Source organism: Acipenser ruthenus, chromosome 1 (genome assembly GCF_902713425.1).
Source record: "Acipenser ruthenus chromosome 1, fAciRut3.2 maternal haplotype, whole genome shotgun sequence".
NCBI classification, from domain to species: Eukaryota; Metazoa; Chordata; class Actinopteri; order Acipenseriformes; family Acipenseridae; genus Acipenser; species Acipenser ruthenus.
The window spans coordinates 70,549,059-70,576,292 of record NC_081189.1 but is presented as its reverse complement, the minus strand read 5'-3'; the positions used below and the strand labels follow the sequence as shown (position 1 = coordinate 70,576,292).

At 37.9% G+C, this 27,234-nt stretch overlaps 1 protein-coding gene across 5 annotated transcripts in view; it reads left to right on the top strand.

Annotated features, from left to right (window-relative positions):
- Nucleotides 1–27,234, top strand: part of LOC117420647 (lipopolysaccharide-responsive and beige-like anchor protein) — a 311,185-nt gene that overhangs the window by 32,532 nt on the left and 251,419 nt on the right. For all 5 annotated transcript variants that reach the window (XM_034034155.3, XM_059028772.1, XM_034034157.3 and 2 more), the window contains 14 exons: nt 6,112–6,343; nt 7,422–7,522; nt 7,966–8,061; nt 12,359–12,480; nt 12,807–12,933; nt 13,237–13,356; nt 19,251–19,397; nt 19,661–19,858; nt 20,686–20,819; nt 21,665–21,773; nt 22,442–22,594; nt 23,347–23,515; nt 23,737–23,816; nt 25,262–25,324. In XM_034034155.3, coding sequence (XP_033890046.3) covers nt 6,112–6,343; nt 7,422–7,522; nt 7,966–8,061; nt 12,359–12,480; nt 12,807–12,933; nt 13,237–13,356; nt 19,251–19,397; nt 19,661–19,858; nt 20,686–20,819; nt 21,665–21,773; nt 22,442–22,594; nt 23,347–23,515; nt 23,737–23,816; nt 25,262–25,324 — 1,851 coding nt within the window. The remainder of the gene's footprint in view (nt 1–6,111; nt 6,344–7,421; nt 7,523–7,965; nt 8,062–12,358; nt 12,481–12,806; nt 12,934–13,236; nt 13,357–19,250; nt 19,398–19,660; nt 19,859–20,685; nt 20,820–21,664; nt 21,774–22,441; nt 22,595–23,346; nt 23,516–23,736; nt 23,817–25,261; nt 25,325–27,234) is intronic.

Genomic DNA, 27,234 nt, shown 5'->3' with positions numbered 1-27,234 from the left:
AGTGAGGGAGGTGAATGTGAAATCAGAAGGCCGGGGGCTCCCGAGTGGCGCATCCAGTAAAAGCACTCGCTAGAGTGCAGGAGTCCAGGCTATTCCACAGCCGACTGTGGACGGAGAGCTCCCAGGGGACGGCGCTCAATTGGCCGAGCGTCGCCTGGGGGGAGGGAGGGTTAGGTCGGTCAGGGTGTCCTCGGCTCACCGCGCACCAGCGACCACTGTAGTCTGGCCGGGCGCCTGCGGGCTTGCCTGTAAGCTGCCCAGAGCTGCGTTGTCCTCCGACACTGTAGCTCCGAGGCGGCTGCACGGTGAGTCTGCAGAGTGTAAAGAAGCGGGTGGCTGACGGCACACGCTTCGGAGGACAGCGTGTATTCATCTTCGCCCCTCCCGAGTCAGCGCAGGGGTGGTAGCGGTGAGCTGAGCCTAAAAATAATTGGGCATTTCAAATTGGGGAGAAAATAATAAAAACTAATTGGCAACGACTAAATTATTAAACAAAAAAAAAAAAAAAAAAAAAAAAAAGGCGGCCTCTGTCATCACTTTCTGAAACTGGTGATCAGGAACAACAGCAACGGTGATTGTCTGCCTGCTGGGGCTTTTGGAGAATGAAAATAAAATCACTGCTTGTGTTTTTAAATTTTCTGCTGTCCTTTGTATTGTTTTTATTAAAAAAAAAAAAAAAAAAAGAAATTCTTCAAACACAATCTACCAAATTTTCAGGGTTAACACATCCTAACATAGAAACTAGCAGATACACAAGCCTTTACTGTAGGCAGGTTTATTGGGTTAAAGGCATGCTATATATATAAAAAAAAAAAAAAAAAAAAAGATTAATCCACTGCTTGAGATTATGAAATCCTGTGGTGAGCCTGTGGTTATGCTTCTGCCTCATTGCTAACATGCTTATCCTGTTTCCATCTTGAGAGACACCACTCCATCTATTTTGTTCCTTCACTTTTCTTGTGATCCTTATTCAGAGAAACTTCTACTGTATTATATAAGTATATACATTATGCTTTATTGATCAATTACACATTTATCTGACAAGTGACAACACTATCAAATTCACAGTGTTACTGGTTAAGATGGGTACTGTAGAAAAAAGTGCATTTAATCTATTTGTTTGATTTACATTATAGAAAGTATAAGCCTTAGTTGACAGTTAAGTACCGTATTCGCTTGAGTAAAAGTCGAGCCCCCCATTGTGAGGGCGAGATTCGGGTACAATTATTATTATTTTTTTTTATTGAAACAGATTGTTAATTTGGTGAAACGGAAAACAAAAATGAACTCCTGAAATCGAAACTGTTGTTAGAGTGCACTTCAGGCTTTAGTTTTCCTGAATTTATGTATTAGATATCCTGACTGCGTTTGAGTGGCAGATTTGCAAACATAACAATTTTATAAGCACTTCTACCTAGAGCCGCCAGACACATTGTTTTGTTTTTTGTATGAATTTCACAATGGAACGTGGGAGGTGGTGTGGTCTGGCTGTAAATCAATGAAACTGCATCTGTGTTTTATACGTGACAGCTCCTGGATGTAAACAAACCTTTTTTTATATATAGACAATGTTACGGAATCGTTTTGCCAAATCTTGAGATGTTTGCGTTTTGATTTGAGAGAAATTTAGAAGCACTTGCTCTGGCAACAAGGACTTGCCCACAACAATGTCAATGGAGGTGCGCTGTTTCCACAGAAGCGCTCTGCTGCAGGGTCACGCTGTAACAATCAGCCTATAGCCAACTATATTCATTCCCAGAAATTAGAACTAGTTACTGTGCCAAATACAAGAATATCTGAAATATTGTACAGAAGGATTGATTGACAGCGAAAAAAGCACTTGCACTATTTGCTTAACACAAGAAAAACTATTTGCACTCCAGTAAGGACATGAAATCAAGCTTACAAAAGAACAACAAACGCAGCACTTGCACAAAAATTCATTCAGAACGAATGCTATTAACTGGAGAGCGTACATTTAAACTTCGTCCCCCATGAATGAATTGACTGTAAGGTTGCAGTGTTGCGTTTTGTTTAAAGCAATCGTCCAGTACAACAAAAACAAAAAAAAAAATACAAGACGTGGGCTACAAGCTAAATAGCAAAAAATATGCGCATTTAAAAAATAATATCCAAGTTAGCCGTCCAGCAAGAAAAAATGATTAAACTGTGTTTATCACACCCATTTGAGAGAAGTGTAGCAATGAGACCTTCTGAGATTTAGATTTCATTAAAATATGTATGTTGGGACATTTAGGTATGTGCTAGTATCTGATCTTCTGCATCATTTTTTTTAATGCTGTAAATACCCTGCCATGCTCTAATCAGTTTTCTAGTAATATAACATGTAGGCTAAATCTAGTTTAAAAGGGGACCCTGGAGAGGCTACAATACACTAGCCTATATTTTCTTTGTTAAGGAAGTTACTTGTAGATCAGACAGTGATATTTCAGTGGCTGTGCTTGAAAACCTAAAATAGCACTCGGGTTAGGGCTATGCACATTGCTTAATTTACAGGTGGTCCGTCTGTGGGAGCAGCACAATCTGATATTGAGAATTTGTTAGTCAGAACACTGATTGGACTGGGTCTATACCTCAAACATCTGATCCTTATTGAAGCTTTTATTTACTCCTTAAACTAACCCTCACAATAGATGGTTTTTTAATAATTGCCATAAGGATACAGAGTTTGCGCGCATAAATAACTGAAAACAGATCTGCTGTAGGCATCTTGCATTCCCTTGATTATAATTATTTGATGCTTCTGGTAGTCTTGCTCCCTTATAGAATATTTCTATGTGACTGGTTTTAATGAATGTGAGGTGAAAGGTTGCTTCTTATCATTAGATAAAGCCCGTGCTTTTTAATTTTTTTAATTTTGTTTTTGTATAGTTTTACATTACACAGTTTGTCTTTTTTGTGAAAGGTTTTACATATTTTTCCACCTCATTTTCCAACTGCTGCTGAAAAACCTACTGTATATACACTGAGCCCAAGAAGATTGTTACTAAAACATAGAAATAAAAATATGAGATGCAATTGGTTAGGAGTACAATATTTCATGACTATGCATGAGTGCTATTGTATTGTATCATTTTGTTTGTTCCAGTTGTTTTTGCTTTCAGTCAGCGTTATGATCCATGGAGAAAAATACATGGAAAGGGATGTATAGCCAAAGAAAATATTATTGTTACTTTTGGCTGGTTCTCAGATTATGAGAAACATTAGCATTGCTATGATTGCGCCTTTACCTCTTGGTTATTACTGTACAGTATAACCCTCAAGTGATTTTATACAGGCTGTATAAGAATGACGGATTTGCGATTCTCAAAAGGTGTCACATTAATAAATCACAAGTTCCCTTAGATTGCACCAGCATGCATCCATTACAAGACATGGCTACAATCGCAGCCTATAAATGTAAATTTAAAAAGGTGTGCCGTTTCCGAGGTCCAGTGATTTATTAGCTTTCATGGCAGGTAGGTGAAGGAGGGGTGCTTTATGGATGGAGGGAAAATTCCTTTCCAGTGGGGCACAACATTTGCATGTTCTTTCTCCCCCCCCCCCCCCCCCATCGGTCCATGACCCAGTAATTTTTTTCCACCCCCTGTATTCGTTTTTCAAATCTATTTCATGCAGAAGAAAGAAATTGGAAACCGCTCTTTCAGCTAACCTAAGCGCTTTGTCAAATGCTGCACAGTAGAGAAAGCAATGCATTTCTTTAGGGGGTACAGCAGCAGAAATTGTTGCTTTTATCTCTTTTGCTGTTAGCAGGCTTTGCGTTTTACATTGATTTTTAATCAAGCTTCATTCATTTAAATTGGACAGTTTGCCATTAAAAAGGAAAGGAAATTGATTTGGTTTCATGCCACTGATGAAATTGTTTTTGGTGTTTCGTCCCATGACAAATTGAGGTAGTCTTTCTGCTGTCAATATCCTACTTGTCAATTCAAAACGTATCCTGCAGAATTAATTTCACCACAGCATTGTTATGCTCATTTTTATTATTATCTTTTTAATAGTCAGGTTCATTAATAAGCATGGCAACAAAAAAAGTAATACATCTTTAGAAATAATGTAATCTTTATAAACTGTGTTCATCTTAAAGTGATCAAACCTAAAGGTAATAATTGCAAGTATTTAGACAGTGTTTTACAAGGGATATTGTGATCAGTAAACAATAGCATCTCTTGTCATGAACATTAATCCTATTAATTGCATTAATCATTAAGCAAGGTACGCTCTCTTTTTGAACTGTGAATTTACAACAAACAACATTTTGGTTGAGGTTTTGCTTTTTTTTTCTTAAAGTTTGAAGTTAAATAATTCTACACCAAAGAGAAGACTAGGACACAGCCCAAATGGAAAATGAAACCAAGGTTTCAGAGTCTCAATCATTATCTCCCTCAGCTTGGACACCACTTCAGCTATCAGGCCGTTTTTATAATGCTCCTATAAAAATAATGCTGCTAATATTACGCATTTTTTGAATATTCAGGTAAACCTACTGTAAATGTATTCAGTAGCAAAAAGGACTTGGTTCACATGACAATTCATAAAGAACTGTATCAAATGTTGTTGTTATTATTATTATTATTATTATTATTATTATTATTATTATTATTATTATTATTATTATTATTATTATTTTTTAGCAGACGCCCTTATCCAGGGTGACTTACAATTATTACAAGATATCACATTATTTTTACATACAATTACAAAAAGGACTTGGTTCACATGACAATTCATAAAGAACTGTATCAATTGTTGTTGTTGTTGTTGTTGTTGTTGTTGTTGTTGTTGTTATTATTATTTTTTAGCAGACGCCCTTATCCAGGGTGACTTACAATTATTACAAGATATCACATTATTTTTACATACAATTACATTATTTTTTACATACAATTACCCATTCAAAATGTTGGGTTTTTACTGGCGCAATCTAGGTAAAGTACCTTGCTCAAGGGTACAGCAGCAGTGTCCCCCCACCTAGGATTGAACCCACGACCCTCCAGTCAAGAGTCCAGAGCCCTAACCACTACTCCACACTGCAAAGTAACCAAAGTATGAGTGACGTCTGAAGAATGACACACATTCTGCTGTATGAATGTTTCTTTCTTATATAGGTAATTTGATGGGATGCCGGGTTTACTCCAAAGAGATGTTTTATTGTAATGTGGCACAAATTATACTTGTGTGTTCAAGATATATAATAAATAATAAAATAAATGTAATATTCGTTTAAATTTCCAAAGCATATTTGAACATGAATAACACATGCTCGTCCCAGCACTAGTTCTCACTTTTTAATCTTGGTGCAGTTTAGTAGTCCTCAGTTACTGGAAAATGCCCTGTATATTCAGTGAGTGTTTTACTACTGTGCTGCGCTGCATCTATATGGCTGCCTGGGAGTGGGCAGCCACTAAACAAAACATTGAAGCTGAAGTATAGTCCGGTCTCTGTGAGAGTGTGATGAACGAGACTATGTTCAGATTGGTGGTGGAAGGAATTCGATGTGTGTTCTGCATGGGAGGCAGGTGTCCTTGCAGAGGCATGGCAGACACAGACTAGGCCACCCAAAGTCATTACCATTTTTAAATACAAAGCAGAAATTCTACACAATTAGGTTAAGGAGCCTAATGTGTTCAAAATGTAAAGCAGAAATAAAGTTTGGCCTTGTTTTTGTTTTGCTTTAAAAAAAAGCTAATTTTATTCCGATTTTAGTTTTCACTAGCTGCAGATAACTACAAAATACTTTTTACTGTACATGCACATTTTTCCTTTTAAAATGTAGAAGCATCTCAATTTTTACAAAGACTTGATTTTAAATTAGTTATACATGCAATTGCGCTGGGTTTCAGTGTTTACAAAAACAATAGTGCCTGAGCCAGTAATAAAGCTGTCTCTGTTTTGAACAAGCTTACTACAGACCAATTTTCTTATTAACAATTAGGATTCAGACTTCTGTTTGAGTTTTAATGTGATGATGTACATCTGTATGTAAGTGCTTTATAGAGGGCAGGGTTATACAGATCAACTGTATCTAATCAAGAGCAAGATATATGAACATGATAATCTAACCCAATTATTATTATTGTTTTTTATTAGCTTGTAGGTGGCCAGTTTGATCTGGAAATGAATTTCATCATTCAAGAAGTGGAAAGTATCTCCTGTATGGTGGAGCTGCTGGACAAGTGTGACAAGACTTGCCAGGCTGAAGTTTGGAGCATCTTCACAGCCATTCTCAAGAAGAGCATTCACAACCTGCAAGCCTGCACCGAGATGGGGCTCATAGAACAGGTCCTCAAGAGGATCGACAAAGCTGACAGTATGATAGCAGGTTAGTTTGTTCAGTAATAGCAGGTTTAAGATTTAAAAGCTTAAATGTCTCTTCTGATGTAATTTGCTACATAGTCATCACACCATGACTTGATGGTGCTGTTTATTATGAGGGTGTATAATCAGTCTAGTTCAATAATTCAAATAAAGACTTCCCTCAAGGGAAGTATACCTTCATGTAATTTTGCCGCTTTGAATGGGAGTGTTTGTTAACGTGATTCACCTGCAGTAAGCGATGGACGGTATAAACTCCCACACAATAACCCGACACTGCATACAGTGATTAAATAGCCAAGGTACAGTACAGGGGTAATCACTCAGAAACGAGGTGCAAACAGCTGATTGGTCGATCTGTCAAGCTTTTACTGCAGTAAAGTGCTACCTTTTTGTATTGAAATCTATGTTACTGGCAAGGTAACAAGGTGAAAACAGCTGATTGGTGGATTAGTAAGAGCGATTACTACAGTATAAGCAGTGTGTTTGTTATTTAAATATATGTGAATGGCACATACTAGATCCAAACTGCTGAGTTTGCCTGAAATCTATATACGGCGTGCTTAACACGGTATAAACAATGCCTTTGTTCTTTAAATCAATGGGAATGGCAAACAGCAAAAGCTATTTGTCCGATATAAACGGCTGCCCGAAATACCCCTGGTGCAAGTGGTGGCGACTGTACTTCCGTCAATACTTGGCAACAGTTGAGTCTTGAGGTATTTTTTTTATCAAAACAAAAAGAATTGGCATTTTGTCTACCACAGTCTACCAGCTAACATTTCGGCTTATCCCTTCATCAATTTAATTAATGTCTGTGCCCGTTTTTCTGTTTCTCATGTACCCAAAGTTAGAGAGATAAATTAACAGATTGTGCTCGAACACAAAAAAACTGCATCAGTCCTGAATAGAATATGTGCATCTGTGATGCACAGTGATACAGTGTAAGAAAATCTGCACCCCCTTGGGTTAAAAGAAGTGTGACGGCTCACAAATGTACCTCAGAAATGATGCACTGCATATTTATTATAAATAATTGCGTGCAATCAGTGGCTATGATTTTATTTGTTTATTTCTATATGCAGATCTGCTAGTCGATATGCTGGGTGTCTTGGCCAGCTACAGTATAACTGTCTGTGAACTCAAGCTGTTCTTCAGCAAACTCCAAGGAGAAAAAGGGCAATGGGTAACTTTTTATTTTTTATTTTTTTATTGTTTTAAATTGATACTTCTATTTACATGTTCAGTAAGTTTTATTCACTTTGAGTCTAGAATATTTATTGCCAATAGATTTTTCTTCATAGCCCATGCATTTGAATGTTTCAGGAGCATCCAGGTGTGACTTATTATATTGGAACAACTGTGCAGTGTCTTGTTGCTCATTGGAACAAAACGACACGATGTAAAGGAAAGGAGCTTTTTCACTGAAAGACACTGGATGTTTGAAAAAAGTCTATTGTATTATATTATCAATTTATTCTTTTGATTGCAAGGGTTACAAAGCCACTCGCGTTTCAGTATTTGAAACTATAAATAATCATACATTTAGGTAGTTAGTATTTTTTTATTTTGTTATTTAAAAAATGTAACATTTTGTTTTTCTGTATTTTTTGTTTTTGTGTATTCCAGCCTCCACATGCTGTGAAGTTGCTATCGGTTTTAAAACACATGCCACAGAAAAACGGTCCTGATTCTTTTTTCAGCTTTCCTGGAAAGAGGGCGGCGGTGAGTACCCAATGTTGTCACACACTCACAAGTCAGTAACTGGGTTTTATTCTTGAGTGATGCATGCGAGACACTGGTTAGGAGACGTGTGCAGGATGCTCTTTCTTCTCTGCAGACTTCAGCTCGGTGTGTAGTGATATGCATTAAGATGCATCTGAGCAATCACTACTGCTGCAGCCTAGCAAGGTAGAAACCACCTGATCTGAACAACTGAAGACTGAACTTCATAGAGCCTCAAACTGCTGGGTTAGAAGTATTGTGCAAGACCCAATTCAGTTAAACACGACTCCCCTAAAGGAGAACGTTTTTAGTAAATAAAGAACGGTATGCATACAGGGTCAGAAACTCACCTAGTCCTGGGTTTCCAAACTACCATCAGTTAAGTACAGTATATCATTTAAATTATTTAGTAGCCAAGAACCGCTCTTAATATAATGTTCCTTCCCTTATAGCCGCATGAACAAGTCCTAATAGTCAATACTACAGACACAATTGAGACGTATTCAAATGTGGTCAGATTAGAGCAGATTTAGCAGGGGTCTGATTGTTCATTTGAGTATATCCTAAACAAGGGAAGTTCAGAAACCCAGGACTGGGTGCAAGGCTAGTGTATGTTTTTAACCTTGCATATAATATAAATATCTATCGGCAACACAAGGACTGGACACTTGTATTACAGTATTTGAATTGGGTTAATGAACAGGTGGTGGTGGTGGTTGTGATTTATTATTGTCTTAATTAAAAAAATAATACATTCAGTAAAAATCCAAATTGATTATAATTGTACAATCTTAGTGTTACATTTTGTAGAGTAACACAGTCCCATGCTCAGTGTTAGGATATCTGTTGCAGACACTGATGCACACACACATAGAAAATGAAGGGTCACGCTTCTCTGTATTGGTATACTGTAGTTCAGTGAAGCAGGAGCTCCAGGCGAATGAGGAGGTTTGCTAGGCTGAAGGAGCTTCTCCATGGGAATGAGGGAGGTGAATGTGAAATCAGAAGGCCTCTATCCGCTTAAGATCATCACTTTCTGAAACTGGTGATCAGCAACAATGATTGCCTGCCTGCTGGGGCTTTTGGAGAATGAAAATAAAATCACTGCTTGTGTTTCACAGATAAGAGCGAAAGCTCAATGCTAATGAGGCAGCAGGCATCTTCAACCCCCCCCCCCCCCCCCCACCTTTGCAGCTACTTCAGCTCTGCTTTCTTCAGCTTCCTTTTATGAGGGTTGGATAAAAAGTTATCTGTTTATTACTCATGACTAGGGCCCTACCAAATTCACAGTACATTTTTGTAAATTTCATGGTCATAACATTTTAAAAATCTTAAATTTCACGGTTTCAGCTATTTTATATCTTATATTTCACGGTGGTGTAACAAAGTATGAACATGTAGTTAAAAACAGCAAAATATAAACATTTTAAAAAGTAGAAACGCTAAAAGAAAAGAAAACTGAAATCCAGAGGATCGCTCTGTGATTGTTGCGTTGTGGTGGTTGTTGTTATTATTAAAAAAAAACAAAAAACTGTTCTGGTTTTAAACTTCAGAAACTCAGAAAATATTCCGAAATGCAGTTTTTCTTCATCTTCAGTATTTACACCGTCTCTACGGTGTAAATACCTGTCTGTATTTAGACACAGCTCTCTCTGCATCCACAGAGTTTGTTGGAATTGACAGACAGCGCCGAGCTAGGGATGGGTTTGTAGCTGGACAATATATCCAGAGGCTAAAAATATTTTTCTGCTCATACTACTACTTGGTATATGTTTGGCTTACAAATTATTTTACATGATCCGCTGCAGTAATGATTGTAGCACTTTTGGATTTATTTTGGTCACTCATTTTAAAATGTAGGTCTAATTTGACTCGCCCGATGGTACTACCAGTTCAGATCAGTAGGTCATACATACTAAACCTGCCCCGGATGCCTGTGTCCACCAATCAGTGAGCCCAGTTATTGGTGTCAAGTGTCCATCAATAAATCTGTTCTGTCCTTTTTTAAATTGAAACAAGCTAAAGGGGCGCTCACACCGAACGCGATGCGCATGCCGCCTCCTTACGCCGTCGCTCTGTGTCGCCGCAGACCACTGTTCACACTGAAGGCAGCAAGGGGAAAGTCAGTGGGTGGTCTGTTGTTACATCACAGCTGCATGTACAGTGATTTTTGGTTGCCAAGCAACAAACAGTAAATGCCAGTGGGAAGGGAAAATGTTTTTCATGTTTTTCATATAGAAAATACAAAGCTAAATATTTTTAAGTAATGAGCAGCGAAACACACTTTTTTTTTTACTGCCAGGTACAATTGTGTATGTTTGTTTAAAATAAAATGAAAACATGTTGCTTTTAAAAATGGAGATAGTTTATTTCTTTGATTTGTGAGTTTTTTTTTTACATGTGTCTGGTTTGCTGGGTATGGGCAAAGAGAGTGTAAGGTAAAGGGTTCGTTGTACATTAATATTATTGAGCATTATCGTATAAACATGATTTTAAAAAAAATGCAACTGCTGTCATCATATCATGTCAAACTTTTGTGAGGGAAACTGTAAAAGCACAAATAATCAGTGGTACTCGGATAAGCGCCTTTGACAACCCGATAATTTTGAATCATGAAAAACTTCGAAAAAAAGAAAATTGCGATTGCCCTGCTCTACCGCAGAAAGAAGAAAAAATACACAAGCATTGTGGGTCCATGACATCCTCAAGCAAAGAAGAAAGTTGAGAGTTGTGTTGTACAACTCTGGGAACTCCTACAGTTAAAATGAGCTTCTCTTCCATTTTAATTGCTGTCTGTCTTCCTCGCAAAGGAGCCTCCTACTTTCCCCTGTTTGGTTGCTGGTGGTATACGGCGCGGCGCGGTGAAATTTGAAAATATTTTATCTTCTGCTAGCCCCCGTCAGTGTGACCGCCTTCATTGAAAACAATGGCTTCAATTTTTTTTTTTGCCGCACCGCTCAGCGTTCGGTGTGAACGCCTCTTCGTATCAGGAACCTGTAACGGTACATATAAGTGCTTAGGATTTTACTGCAGGGTAGTACACAAAAGACCAGAGTTCATGGTGGAGACCAGATTTCACGGTCTGTAACGTGTTTTTCAGGGCCGTGAATTTGGTAGGGCCTCACCCATGATAATTGAATAGAGTGACCTTATATACACACACACAGAAATTTTTTTGAAGTATGGATCTGTGAATACTAGATATGATTATGTGCAAACCTTTATTTTTTATGTTATTTGGTAGTGTTTTTTAGATGCCAAATATTTTTAAAATAAATTGGTAAATAGAAAAAAAGAATACACTTTTTGCAAACTGCAGATAACAAAGACTTGTATACATACAGGCAGTATTCCCATTCACCTTTTTGGTAGGGATTGTGGAATCAAGTAATGCATTGCCATGGTGATCTTCTTTACTAAGGAGTATGTACATCAGCAGCCTTCTGGATTATTGAGCCAATTTACTAAGCATGCTTAAGCGATTTCAGTTCACCTTAGGACAGTACCTTTGGTTGTGTTGTGTGTTTGGTCTGCACAAATTGGATGCAAGAGACAATGCTCTGACAACCATAACAATGAACACATTAAATACATATGAAAAAAGTTGGTTTGCAATCCTACTAAAACATTATACTGACAGTTTTGTTACAGGAATAAAATAGGGTTACACAACCAGTGTATTGGATATATTTGAGTGCTATTGGATATGTTTAAGAGATTTGCCCATTCCCCATATAAATTTGTAATGAGCCCAGAAAAGTAAAGAACATGAGGGTTCCTTGGGTATACAATGCACTCTATGTGAACCACAAGGGGAGGGGGGGGGGGGGATCTGGATGAACCAGATGGATACAATGCACAGAAAACATGCACACGATAACATGTCTATTTAACAGAAGGCAACTTTGTATACCAGAACATAGCCCATGTCCAGGGACCACACCTGACACTTCATGCATGTGGCAGTGTTTGAAGTTATAAATGTCGCTTTATTCTTTGGTAACTATTCCAAGCATACAGTTGTTTTAAAAAATAAAAGGCATCAAGCTTGCATCTTTACAACAGCCAAAGGCATCAGTACGGAACAAAAGTTGCTCCTACGAACAATTAGGTTATAGAAGCAAAGTCATTTTCGACAGTTCAGGCTGAAATCCAGTGCTTATTCTAGGTTTCTTTGTGTTGAAATAATACATTTACCCTAATAATGCTTAATCCTTTTAAAATATAAGCTTTTATAGGCATTATTTTGACTTGCTGATTTGAGGAGTTGTTGCAATAACAGTTTCATTACTTACAGGCGATAGCTCTGCCTCCTATTGCAAAGTGGCCCTACCAAAATGGCTTCACCTTTCATACCTGGCTGCGAATGGACCCCGTCAATAACATCAATGTTGATAAGGATAAACCTTACTTGTACTGGTAAGTGACATATAACACATTTTAATAAGGAGTGGGGGGGGGGGGGCGACTAATTTGGAGGATAGCAGGGTATATTGTAAAAAAATAAATAAATAATAAGTAAAAAAAAACAAAAAAAAACATTTACATAGCTTTTTCTTTCCCTAGGCTAAAGCAAATAAACTTCACAATGCAAGCAATTGATTAAACTATTCTGATGGCGGTTCAAATAAAATTCATGGCATTCCTTTCTTGGCCTATTTTAAGCTTCTAATTAAATTCTATCAGATGCATGTACAGTGGGTTGTGTTTGGCCCATTTGAAGTGAACCTGTATTTGTCTTTCAGTTTCCGAACGAGTAAAGGACTGGGGTACTCTGCACATTTTGTTGGAGGCTGTTTGATTGTGACCTCAATAAAATCCAAAGGGAAAGGATTCCAACACTGTGTGAAGTATGACTTCAAGCCACAGAAGGTATGTATTAAAATAGATATTGAGTGCAGTTAAATTTAACAGTGTGTACACATTAGCCAACAAGTTGGAGGACGCTTGTTTAAATGTTTACACTGCATTTGTGCTCATTGAGTTGTGTATTAAAAGCAGCCACGCAATCATTTTATTGTAACACCCTTTTTTTGCACACGGTATATCTTTGTTCAGTTTTGGGTGGAGTTTTAATCGCCGCACCCCTCCAAATTGAGAATAAAGTTCAGTATTGAAAAACATTATTTTTATATATATATATATATAATTTTTTTTTTTGTTTGTCTTTTTTAGTGGTACATGGTGACAATTGTACATATCTACAATCGCTGGAAGAACAGTGAGATAAGTTGCTACGTGAACGGGGAACTTGCATCATATGGGGAAATCACCTGGTTGGTCAACACCAGTGATGTAAGTACATTGTATATAGAAACACACACATTTAAAAGCAGTAGCGTAAAAATATGAAAATAGATTATAAGGAATGTGCTTTGTTTATTACATTAAAAAATGCTATAAAGTAAAATGTTATATATATATATATATATATATTATACACACTATATTCTTTGTAATCCTTAAAGTAAAAGCACGTATATTGGCGTTTCCATGTGCTGTATATTATATATAGAACAATAACAAAGGTTAATTCATTCTTGCTTGCAGTATGTTTGTTTGCATCTCCTCAATGACATGTCAGACAGTGTATTTCCAAACCTGAGGCCATTTAAAATTGTGTGCAAGTGTGAGAATTGTTGTAACCTTTAAGCTGTGTCAACGATGAAGATTCTCACACTTTCAATCAACAGCTGTTACATTTAAATTAAAGAGCCATCAAAAAGTATCTTTGTAACCGTCTTTGTAAAGCTCTCCGAATTGACACATGATGGTGAGCTACCTGGAGAGATCAAGATGAAATAGTTAAAAAAATGATCTACGTCGTCTTCACATTTAAATTGTCACATACCGGTATCATTTGTGAGTTACCTTACCATTTGTGATTTTAGTATTTTGGATGCTATGGATGAACATTATCATTTAACATCAAAATTTATATTGTGGCTGACTTTCAGAGGAGTTGGTACAGTATGTTATCAGGTTACACTTTGTGGTTTTAATAACTAACAGGAGTATGCAATATGCAGTCTATGGATTGTGATTATTTTGGTTATTTCAAAGAGTAATTCAGGATAGATGAAAACAGCTCCTTTCCATGGATGTTCTCCTGTCTAGTTGAGGCTTATTTTTTTAAGGTTTAGAGGAGGGGACAATATGCTACCCAGGACATAGGGTTTAGCTTAGCTTAGATTTTATCATTAAATCTGTGTCATGGGGTTGTTTTTGTCCAGTTTTTACACTAGGTACTTGAGGCACTTTAGCAACAGCACAGCAATATATTTTTGTAACTTTTTTTTGGGGGGGGGGGGGCAGGGGAGGGGGATATCACGCTGTCCCTAATGAGTCTTGTTTTGCACACTGAGCTGTTTAAATTCCTGCAATGTTACGCAAGCGCTCATTATTTATTTATTTATTTATTTATGTATGTATGTATGTATGTATGTATGTATGTATTTATTTATATGTATGTATGTATTAAGGCTGTAAAGCTATTTTATAAAAATAAATAAATAATGAATCACGATTAATCTTAAGATTAAAGAAATTGATCTTGGTTAATCTTGGTTTTAATCGCATATTTAATTGATACAATTACTGCATCCATCCCATTTAAGCTGGTTTTATTACTAATGGTGTTGGAATGTATTTTATATTGTTTTGGCAAGCTTACAGTATTTGCACTGTTCAAATTATTTTATTAATGTTATTGGTGTAGAACTAATACAGCAAAAATGATTAGTTAGAACTGTGTTTTCTACTGCGCAGCTAATGCTACTGTAGCTTTAACTGGAAGACCTTACGCACTGTGACGAGGCTGCTTAACTGTGGAGAGTTTGGTGGTGTCTTGGGACGAGGGGGAGAGTTCGTTACCACGGGGTACTATGAGCAAGTTTCATTGAGCTTTGTATTCTAATGCTGTAACTAAAAGTATCAAACCTGTGCCAAGGAAAATCAAGAATATTGAACAGAGAAATCTCATTTGGACACTGTGTGTACACTTCACAAACCCGGCTGGCTCCTCCTGAAGAGAACACATAAACTTTTCTGGCCTATGTTGTTGTTACTATCATCATCCAAAAAACAACCCAGAATAAAAACCCTGTTTTCCTATTTCTGGATTCTCTTTATACTTTTATATTTATTTACAATCCAGCATTGTTGTTAAATAGTTTGAACCAACTGCTAAATCACAGTGGAGTCTGTTTATTACTCACCTTACTGCATTTACAATGATCAATTTCCTTTACTCATAAACTGATGTTTTTTTACTGCCATTTAAATAATAATAATAATCATTTAAAATAATATTATTAATAACTTGAAATTGCCTAAATAAAACAAAACATTCACCTGAGTAACGGTTATATCCTTCATAACTGTAAATATAGTTTTATAAAAATAAATGTGGTTATTGAAATAAAACAAAGCTACAATGTTAACGGGTCTGCAGTCGGTAGCTATCCAACAGCACAGCAGGGCTTGAAATTAACTTTTCCATGCACTAGCCACCATGGCTAGTGGATGGAAAAATCCACCGGCCACACAGACATTTTACTGGCCAACATCGTTCAGGGGGCCGACGACGACAAAAGAAAATGCAAAAACAAGCATGAGCCATCCAACAGGGTCTAAAACAATTTGCCTCACGAGTGAAGATATAGCTTCTGAGATATGTAGGGCATCTGCCCTCTCCACAGACTGCATGCGCACACACTGCACAGTCACCAGCCCTTTCTGGCAGAATCATACATATACTAGCTTCTCTTCTATGACAGCGCTATCGGTTGAACCATTTGACATCGCTGACAGGAACTTTGCACCTTTTATTTTCTCTTGCAGCTGCCTTCTTTCTACCTCAGCAATGTAGTGCATAAACACTCTTGCTTGTTTGTCATTCCTAGATTTAGCCTGTTCTGTTCATAAACCCTATATTATTAAAAATCATTTAATTAAAAAAAACAAAAAACTATTTTCTATTGTCACACTTTCTGACAGGATCTGCTAAGCATTAACTTACTATGTTTTTTCAAACTTTAAAACAAGTCGGTTCAAGATACAGTTGATTCCAGTAAATAGTAAATTCACCAAAATTCATCTTAAATACCAAATAAGAGTTTACTTTAATGTGGTTGCATTATAGTTTACTAGGAGTCATTTGAATCCCTTTTTCAGAGTTTGTAGACACAAAATATGATTTATTATTATTATTATTATTATTATTATTATTACAGAAAATATTGGACGTGCTGTGCTATATTTAAAAATGTAGCACAGCAATAATAATAACAACAATGTGTTGGACCTGGGGCACTTCATAATATACAAAGTGTTTTAAAACAGCAGTCACTGTTTGGTTCAGTGAGGTTAAAATACACACAAGTTGATTGCATTTATTCAGCAATTGATACCCATATATTCTCCTTTTTCATCTGATCTTATAATCAGCTCTATCGACTGCTTATACGCAGGGATAAACACCAAGCAGCTTCTCGACAAACAACCGTTCATCTATTTTGGCATTGTAATAACTATAGTGACAAGGTCAAAGTTCAGTTGATTTGAACTGACAGCGACTGCAGTTTGAGCAGGGCGATTGCTGGTAGAAAGTCTAAACTGCACAGCGAGACGATGATCGCAGGTCGCCTTGCTCTTCAAGGACAGTCGAGCGATGGAATATAAACCAGCCTTAACACTTTGCCACATTGTTTTCCCATGGAATGTTGTCTTTCACCAGCATTTTGCAGAAGGCATGTTTAATCAACAGTAGTATTTTATTTAAGTACACAAATAGTACACAGAAATCAGAAAAGTCAAAGTAAATCATAGTCTCTAAGCAAAAGACCCAATTCAAAACTCTCACTGCACTCATGCTGGCTAGCAGGCAATTGAAATATGACATCGCTAGTCTCCTCACACACAAAGTAGCCACTGCAGCAGCTCAAGCAAGCTGCGTAGCTAGTAAATTGCCCCCCCCCCCCCCCACACACGCCCACATACGAACACCGCCTCAACTGAAACGATGCAGACAATCTTAGAATATATCACATTAAGCTTATTAATGGTATATAGATTAAGGATATGGCAAGTTTACTTTTAAAGAAATTCTTCATACAACAATATGAGGTAGATTACTTATAGTTACTTCATCAAGTTTCACTAAAAGTTATTTCACACGCAAAGTGTGCAAACTAAATAATTAACAGTTAAATTCTATGTGAATGTGTTACAGTTAATTAATTTAGTTCCATGAAAGGAAAATGCAACTTGAACTATACTCATGGGTTCCTTGAAGCTTAGACTTTTGGTCCGCTGGTTTGGAAACTCAATCTGTTGAAGTATCCAGTACAAAAGGCTCTCCTGTCAGCAATGAAGTCTTCAATCCCACATTGGCTCAAACACAGTAACAAAGCTTTCAATTCTCGATAGAATCAACAAACAGCTGCAACAAAGTCTTCGGTCCTTGGTATAGGATCCACAACAGTGTTCTGTCCTCTTCGCTGAATCTTTGTTACGCAGGTAGCAGGACACAGTTTCTTTTGGATACTGTGGTTTTAGGTGTACAGCAGACCTAGATTGGTTTGTGTGATAAGTCTCTGTAAGTTTCAGTCTCGTTGCTTGTGGTCGTTGACTTGCTTGCAACTTGCTTCCTCGTCTTGGGTCTGTTTTCAGGCAGAGTCCCGTCTTGGGTCCGTTTTTAGGCAGAATCCTGGAGTTGCAGCTTCGCTTAGCAGAGTGACAGCACCTTGTTTAGCATTCAATGTGGAGCGCAAAATGTTTAGTTTTGCTTGGATATTTATAGTCTCTTCAGTCTGCTAAATAGCCACTTTCATGAGATCATTAGTGTATCTTGCCTCTTTAAATTCCCAGTCCTTTGATGTTTTAATGTCCTTTTCCACTGGGACATCACTGGTTTATGTCTTCCTTGCGTCAAAACGATTGTTGTTGCATTTGTGAATTATCTGTACATAATTCAACTGTCCTTTGAGCCTAATCCAGTTCAGACTCCACCTAGCCCCGGTCACCTTGTTCAGTAGGTCACATAGTTCAGTATGTCTGCAAGAGAGAGGCCCTCTTCTCAAGACACAGTAGTTTGCCCTTTTTCTCAAGACACACAGTTTCATTAATTAATCCAGTTTCATTTCCAATACGCGTTCATGTATTATTATCATATTCAGGGAATATGTCCCACAATTACTTCAATTAATTTAGCAGTAAGCATTTTTTTAAGCAAATATCAGAAACTAACCTCAATTCTTTTAAAAAAAGAAAAAAAAAGAGATGCTGACGGACTGTATGGAAAACTAGTCCTATCACTTCACATTGCAAGCACTGCTTCCTTCACTGTTTTGTTTGGTTGTCAGCAACATCACTTTCATATGAGTTTTGATTAAAAAAACAAACAAAAAAAAAACTTGAATGACAGCATATGTTAAATAATAGACCAATCGACAGCAGAAGTTGTGGTGACAATTTTTTCAAGTTTCTTGTTGTTTTAGCCAACAGCTTCTGTTTATAAAGGTACAGCGGTCTGTCGCAAATTCGCACCACTGGCACAGAGCCTCTGGCATTCAAAGTGTTAAGTGTACAAAAATGTGCCTGCCACTGTGGCGTACGAGTATGTGAAATTTACCCACCAGAGACCAAATTAACCCAGGTTTGGCAGGTGTTAATTTGGAACCCAAAGTTTTAAAAAAAAATAAACGTCCAATTCACAAGTCCTTCAGTTTGAGTGCTTTGCTACACAATTTGTTTATCTGACTGCGACTAATTTTATATTCAGACGTTGACTACACACATTCAATCCTGGCATGCAGTACGGTGGTGCCGCAGGTAATGAATTATGGTATGCGAAGAGGGGCAAAACAGTAGTGCAATTAACGTGCGTTAAAAAAGATTATCTCCCAAAAAATTAATGTGTTAATCGCATAAGTTAACTGTGATTTAATTGACAGCCCTAATACATAGATTATATATGTACATGTAATGTATGTGTTGGCACTGCTGAAGTTAAGAGCCTGTTGCCTGTTGGCTGTTAGTCTTGAACTGCCTTAAACAGAAGTAAATCCCTTTCAAGTTCCAATGTTTTGATCTGTTCTTCTGGCCTGAAATGTCTTGCATGTACTGTACACACATGTGTGCTTGCATTGCATACCAATCAACTTTTATTTATTTATGTATTTATTCAGACTTTTGACAAATGTTTCTTGGGGTCCTCGGAGACGGCTGATGCCAACCGTGTTTTCTGTGGTCAGATGGGGGCTGTCTACCTCTTCAGCGAAGCAGTCAGTGCTGCTCAGATTCTAGCTATTTATCAGCTGGGTCCGGGCTACAAGGTAAAACAAGCAAGAAAGCAATTACGGTTCTTATGTTCTTTGAAGACGATTGATCTTTAAATTTTAGGAATCACCACTGTCTCTATTTTAATAGGCATTTTAAGCCTGTAATAAACAAATATTAACTTTGAACAAGCTTTCCCATCTTGTGTTTTGTCATTGTATGTTCACCCTTTAACTAGTAATGTCCACATTTCTTTGAGTAGTATATATTACAGATATTTGCCCAGTATTTACTGCATTCCTGTTGTATATCTTTCCAGGGCACTTTCAAATACAAGGCAGAGAGTGACCTTCTCTTTGCTGAACATCACAAGCTGCTGTTGTACGAGGGGAAGCTGTCCAGCTGTATTGCATTCATGTACAATCCAAGAGCTACAGACGCCCAGCTGTGCCTCGAGTCTTCACCCAAGGACAACCCTTCTATCTTTATACACTCACCCCATGCCCTTATGCTGCAGGTAGATATCTTTCACACATTACTCAAGCACTGCTGATGCACAGTGACTCCAGATGAAAAGCTATAATCTGCTGTATAGTTGACCTTGCTGTGATTAAATAGACGTTATTGGAATGTTACTAACAAATTCTGGGTCATGATTTAGGATGAATTATCAAAAATGGTTTAAAATTCTCTTATCTGTTTCCAAGAAGAAAAGGGGGGGCTACTTATGTGGAGAATATACCTTGCTGATTTTTGTAGATAAATATTTCAGTAAATTTGTTTTAGAACCTGAGTTCATTGACACTCATTTTAAGCTTAGTTTCTTCAATTGGATTTCCCAAGGCCTTGCATTACATAAGCAGCAAATTTATTATACAACACACAGCAAATAATTACATTCCCCTTCAAGGTTTTTGCACAGCTTGTTATGAATAGCTTTTGTAAGTACAACTTGATATTTCACTCAAGTAAATTAAACTTTATGTTTTACAGTACCAATTGAGTCAGCCACACCAAACTCACTTTCACTAATATAAGCACCTAAAATAAAAGTGGATGAATACAAATGTTTTCATGAGGTCCTAGTAACACACAGTTAGGACAGCAAAAAAAAAAAAATAAATAAAAAAAAATAAATAAACAAACAAGAAAATCTAACCCAAGATCTCAACATGGGTGTTACAATTCTTAGACCTGTATTCAGGTATCTAACATTGTATCCTCCAAAAATGAATAATTAAACATACATAAAGCAACTGTTTCTCATTTTACTTTATGAAGAGCTCTGCTGACTGACAATGATTGTTTTATCAAGGGGACAATAATAGAGTTTCTTTCCTGCAGGATGTGAAGGCTGTTGTAACACACTCGGTTCAGAGTGCGATCCATTCCATTGGAGGAGTGCAGGTGCTTTTCCCCCTGTTTGCACAGCTGGACTATCTGCAGCACTGCTCTGACCAAGTGGACACTACCGTCTGGTAGGTAACATGTTAAGTCACAGATGAGGACTTGGAGATCCTGTCCAAAACAAGCACTTTAGCTTCCTTACTTGCCGTAGTTGCTTGAAAAGGAGACTCTTTTTAGTCCAACAGTTTCTGTTTAAAACAGTTGCTATTGAGGTTATGTCAGGGCTGTCAAAGGGTGTATCTATGGGTTTCTACCTAATCACTTTGACATAAGTGATGCAGAAATCATTGGTCTCATGTCTTTTCTGGAGGCTTGAGTTTGAGGGTCTCAAATAATTGACTATTTACTTTTCAAAGAACCCTATAATAAAATATTTGAACCCTACTTTGTTGTATTGCATCCAGAACGCTACAAACGTGACTCTGATTTTGATCAGTAATTTATTAAATCCAAGTGTTTGGTTAGATTTAAATAGTAGGTTATGTTTTATCCTGTGGTCTGGATACTCCAAAAGAATATGAAAAGAAAACTATAAACACATGCCATATACTATAAAGCCATGAATATTTGCGATCCTTTTATTATGGCACGAATATCAAATTCCAATAACAATACATACTTTGTATATTGCAACAGCTCGCCAACATTTCTTGAGTAAAATAGGTTTTATGGGTGTGATTCGCCAAATATTTTGGTCACAAGTATTTATGGCTTTACGGAATTGCTTGCTTCTAGTAGCTTCAGTCTCAGGAATGGACATTCTACTGTATGTTTTGAAGTAACATTCTGGTTTGCAATCTGTTCCATAACTCCAGCAAACAATGTGATGCACATCAGTAAATACATATCACATTTTCACACTTGCAGTACTTTTGAATGTTGCTGCGTTGATTACCTCCCTATTGTTCTCTCTTAGTTCCACTCTGCTAGCATTTGTCATGGAGTTGCTGAAGAACTCTGTCGCTATGCAAGAACAAGTCCTTGCCTGCAAGGGCTTTCTTGTGATTGGGTACAGTCTGGAGAAGGTAAGGAATGATTGGAAGGTGAACATGTGCCATTATACCAATGCTCATATTCTAACCAAGTGGATTTCAACCCTGGTCCTCCAGTACCCTTAACTAAAGTGCTACAATGTCTGTTTTACTGATGTATTTTCATTTTGTTAAAATATTGTATAGATGTATATATTTTGAAGTTCTACAGCAATGCACTGCCCTAATGACTGTGTTTCATGGCTGCTCAGAGATTGTCCAGAGGAGGTAGCGGTAGTGTTAAAACCAATGGCTGCATGGAGCTCCCTGCTATTTGTTTGAGAGAGCCAGCACTCAGTCAGGCACCCACCTCACTGCTACTGCTCAAAGCAGTCTCCCAGCAGCCAGGAGAAAGAACTGATAAACTGTTTATACTGCTACACTATATATGTTGGAAATGCATTCTACCTGCCTAAATTGGTGGAGTTTGGCTTGTACTACAGCATGCTGCAAACTGCCCTTGATATGTATGTATACATACAAGTGGTAAGACTTTATTGATCATACAAGGATTATGTCTGGTCCTTTTTCATTATTGGATGAGATCTTTTCAGAATATTTTATTTATTTATTTGTATTTTTTTTATTTATTATTTTAAAAACCAGGTATTTAATTCATTCTATAAGCTGGTGTAGTCATATCCTCGTTTTTTCTCTCCCAGTCTTCCAAAGTTCATGTCACCCGGGCTGTGCTGGAGTTGTTCCTGGGCTTTGCCAGGTACTTGAGTAACCTGCAGAACGGAGTGCTTTTGCTCAAGCAGCTTTGCGACCACATTCTCTTCAATCCGGCCATCTGGATCCATGCCCCAGCCAAGGTAAAAAAAATACATCCAATACTGCGTAGCCAAGTAGATTCTGTAGAGGTGTTTTTTGTATTGAAACGCACGCTGGATATCTAGAGGTGATATTCTGAATCAATATTGTTTGGATTATTTCCTTGTCATTATATTGCCTAGTTTTTTATTTATTTTTATTTTAGTCGTCGCCAGTTTTTGACCCTGGTTTTTTCTCCCCAATTTTTTATGCCCAATTATTATCTGTATCCTTGGCTCACCGCTTGCAACCCCCCCGCCGACTCGGGAAACGGTGGCTGGAACACGTGTCCCCACGAAACGTGCTCCTGCCAAGCCGTCATTTTTCGCACTGCGGACCCACGGCGAGGCCACCAGGCGACAGGCGCCCTATCGGCCACAGGGGTCGCTGATGTGTGGTGAACCGTGGACCGTGGATTCCCCTGCCGACCTAAGCCCTCCCTACCCGGGCAACGCACGGCCAATTTTGCGCCGCCCCCTAGGAACCACCGGTCACGGTCAGCTGTGACGTAGCCTGGATTCGAAGCTACGATCTCCAGGCTGTAGGGCGCATCCTGCACTCCACGCGGAGTGCCTTTACTGGATGCGCCACTCGGGAACCTTATATGACCTAGTTTTAAGTAGAACATTTTCATATAAATAATCCACATGAATTCCATAAATATTGAAACCATTTTATGTAGCAGTATGTTTTTATGAGCATATGGTTCCAGATTGTAGCATCTGTGACCTCTACCATTTTTTTGCCTCTACAGGTGCAGCTGCAACTGTACACCTACCTGTCAACTGAGTTCATCAGCACTGTGACTATCTACAATGCAATCCGTAGAGTTGGGACTGTGCTGCAAGTAATGCACACTCTGAAATACTTCTACTGGGTGGTGAATCCTCTAGATCGCAGTGGAGTTACTCCGAAAGGCTTGGGTATGGAATAGCTTTTTTATTGAGGTCATTTATAGTTCCATTTGTGACTCGATCCATTAGAAATGCATGTCTTTAGAGTGTCTGTGTATAGGTAATATACGTATGACACTTGCAGTTGTTGTAAAAAACCTAGATATTCTTAACATCACATACACAAATCATATTGTATTTCTACCAGCATGATTTTAAATTAAGATGTGTCCGTTTTTGTCCTTATTTAGATGGCCCAAGACCTAACCAGAAAGAAACCCATTCCCTCCGAGCGTTTCTGTTGCTCTTTGTAAAACAGTTAATAATGAAGGTAACAAACAAGTTCATTATTTTATTTTGTGTTGTGTTGGCAAATGCTAGCTAAAACCATAAACTCCAGTAAATAGTTATCGGTTGTACTCAGTTGTACACTGACAAATTCAACATAAACCTGCCCTCTCCCCCTCTTCCCCCCCTCCCTCTCTCCTCCCCCCTCCTTCTCCCTCTCCCTCTCTCTCTCTCTCTCTCTCTCTCTCTCTCTCTCTCTCTCTCTCTCGCTCTCATATATTATGAAAGTGTTACAAGGCATCAACTCATTACTGCAGTCCACTGAGGGCCTACAGTTCTGAAATAGGTCATCAAGGCACTGTGAAACCTGTTCTGGCAATGTGTTACATTTAAAGTGTTAGAAAAGCTCATCCTTTTTTTTTTTTTTTTTTTTTTTTTTTTTTTTTAATACATCTGCTGCTTCTGGGTTTCTTATTATTAATATACTTTGTTTTAAAACAATTTCACAATCATTGCCTGTCTGGAGGAGTCTAACCAGACTACCTAATCTGGGACTAGTGCTTTGGCTGAGCAATGGTACAGGACATTCACATCCTGATTATATATTAAAAAAGAAAAAAAAAAGTTTTATATGAAAATGACAAGACATAATTGAACAGGCTCCTGGGGTCAGCAACGGGAAATCGGGAAATAGTGAATAGTTTGTATGTTGCAAGAGATTAACCAGAGAACTTGAGTTGCTTGATATTTTAAATCAATGTTGGTTGATAAACCACAGTTTTATATATATATATATATATATATATATATATATATATATATATATATATATATATATATATATATATATATATATAACTTACGCTGACTTGGATGCCCTTGAGTGGTGTCTTAATTTTATGAAAATGTGTGCTGTGTGGTCCAGTGGTTAAAGAAAAGGGCTTGTAACCAGGAGGTCCCTGGTTCAAATCCCACCTCAGCCACTGACTCATTGTGTGACCCTGAGCAAGTCACTTAACCTCCATGTGCTCCGTCTTTCGGGTGAGACGTAATTGTAAGTGACTCTAGCTGATGCATAGTTCACACACCCTAGTCTCTGTAAGTCGCCTTGGATAAAATCGTCTGCTAAATAAACAAATAAATAAAAAAAAAAATGTAATGGGGTCACAAGTAGTTTCCTATGTGCAGCATGGATGTCAAGTCTAAGGCTTAGATAGAGTCCTATTTTCTGTGACGCATGAATTGAACTTTTGAAAATTGAATAGTATTGTGGCATAAAAAATGATCTCTGAGTCAGAGTGAAAATGTCTGAGGAAAACCAAGAATAACCACAAAACAATAAGTGACTGAACGATTTTATGAAAATGAGAGTTATGACCGTGTTACTAACTTTATTTTAACATTCCTTTTATCTGGTCTTCCTTGCACATCTAAGGAATGTTTGAATCTTGTGTTAATAGGAATGGGAATTTTTTTTTTCTCTTGTAGGATTACGGTGTGAAGGAAGATGAGCTGCAGAGTATTCTGAACTATCTGCTTACAATTCATGAGGTAAAATGTCATTTGCTAACAATTTAGTGGCCATGACAGTAAATACATTTCACTCAGTCACTCTAGGCTTGTGAGTCACAAGCAAACAGTTAACAAGCCAGCAGTGCTCCCGTGTAATCCCGATCCACAACTTGGGGGAACAATGTTATTGAATACTCTTTAAATTTACTATGGAAGAAACGATAAGCTTTTTGAGTAAGTAATCTGGTATTATACATGTGTTTATACATTTCTATGCCTGCTGTAGTTTTCTTTCTTACCACAAGGTGGCACCCTAAGCAAGAATGAATGTTTCTTTTCTACAAGCTGTGTTACAGAACAAAGTTTATAAGAAATGCATTACATTACAGTACATTTGCTGTGTCCCATATTGTCTGTATATTTTTTCAAATATTGCTTACTCTTTTTTAATCTTTAATCACATCATTTACTCTGTGTTTGCCAGGAGAAAAAAAAGCAAGTCTTCTAAGGCAGGCTTTCCCAATCCTGGTCCTGGGGACCCACTGTGTCTGCTGGTTTTCATTTCAACTGAGCTCTCAATTACTTAACTAGACCCTTAATTGAACTGAATTTGCTTAATTATACCTTAATTGTTTTCCACTCTTAAACAGTTAAGAACATAAGAAAGGTTACAAACGAGAGGGGGCCATTCGGCCCATCTTGCTCTTTGTTTGTTCGTAGCTTATTGAACACAGAATCTCATCAAGCAGCTTCTTGAAGGATCCCAGGGTGTCAGCTTCAACATTATTATTGGGGAGTTGGTTCCAGACCCTCACAATTCTCTGTGCCTCCTATTTTCTGTTCTGAATGTCCCTTTATCTAATCTCTATTTGTGACCCCTGGTCCTTGTTTCTTTTTTCAGGTCGAAAAAGTCCCCCAGGTCGACATTGTCAATACCTTTTAGGATTTTGAATGTTTGAATCAGATCACCGCATAGTCTTCTTTGTTCAAGACTGAATAGATTCAATTCTTTTAGCCTGTCTGAATACAACATGCCTTTTAAACTCATAATAATTCTGGTCGCTCTTCTTTGCACTCTTTCTAGGGCAGCAATATACTTTTTGAAGCAAGGTGACCAGAACTGAACACAATATGCTAGATTTGCAGAGTTCAAGTTACTTATATTATAACTAACTTGAAATCTGCAACTGTTAATAGCTGAAAACAAGTAAAAGGTCTAATTAAGCAAATGATCATTTTATTATTAAGCAAGTTCTGCATGCAGGTAAGATTTATAGATGCAATATGATGCAGAAATGAAAACATTACAAAGTTAGTATCGGGTATGACCTCCCTGAGCATTAACACAATCCTGGCAGCGTTGATGCATAGACATGATCAGCCTCTGGATAGACTGCTGTGGAATGTTCCGCCACTCTTCCTGTGCAGCTGCAGCCAGCTGGTGAAGGTTGGCTGGTCGCGGTTGTCTCCTGTGGATGGCACTGGCGATTTGGTCCCGCAGATGTTCTATTGGACTCCGGTCAGGAGAAAAAGCTGGCCACAGCAAAACCTCGACATTGTTTTCTTGAAGTCTTGCAATTGTAATCCTAGCACTGTGTGGTCTTGCATTGTCCTGCTGGAAAATCGACACTTCCGGATTGGCTTGCAGGAACGGAAAAACTGTTGCCTCAAGGACTTCATCAATGTATCGCTGAGCAGTACGGTTGCCCTCAATCTGCACCAAAGGCATTCTTGTGTTAAAGGAGATTCCTCCCCACATCATCACACTTCCACCGCCCACCATTTGGCTTGAACAGCACAACAGTCAGCATAACGGTCCTGGGCCGGTGTGGTGACCCTCTGCCTTCCAGGACTTGGCCTGTCCCTCACAGAGCTGGTTTCCTGGTTTCTCTGGACTAGTCTGCTGATTGTTGAAGCAGAACATCTCGTTCTCCGGGCAACTTCTGTCT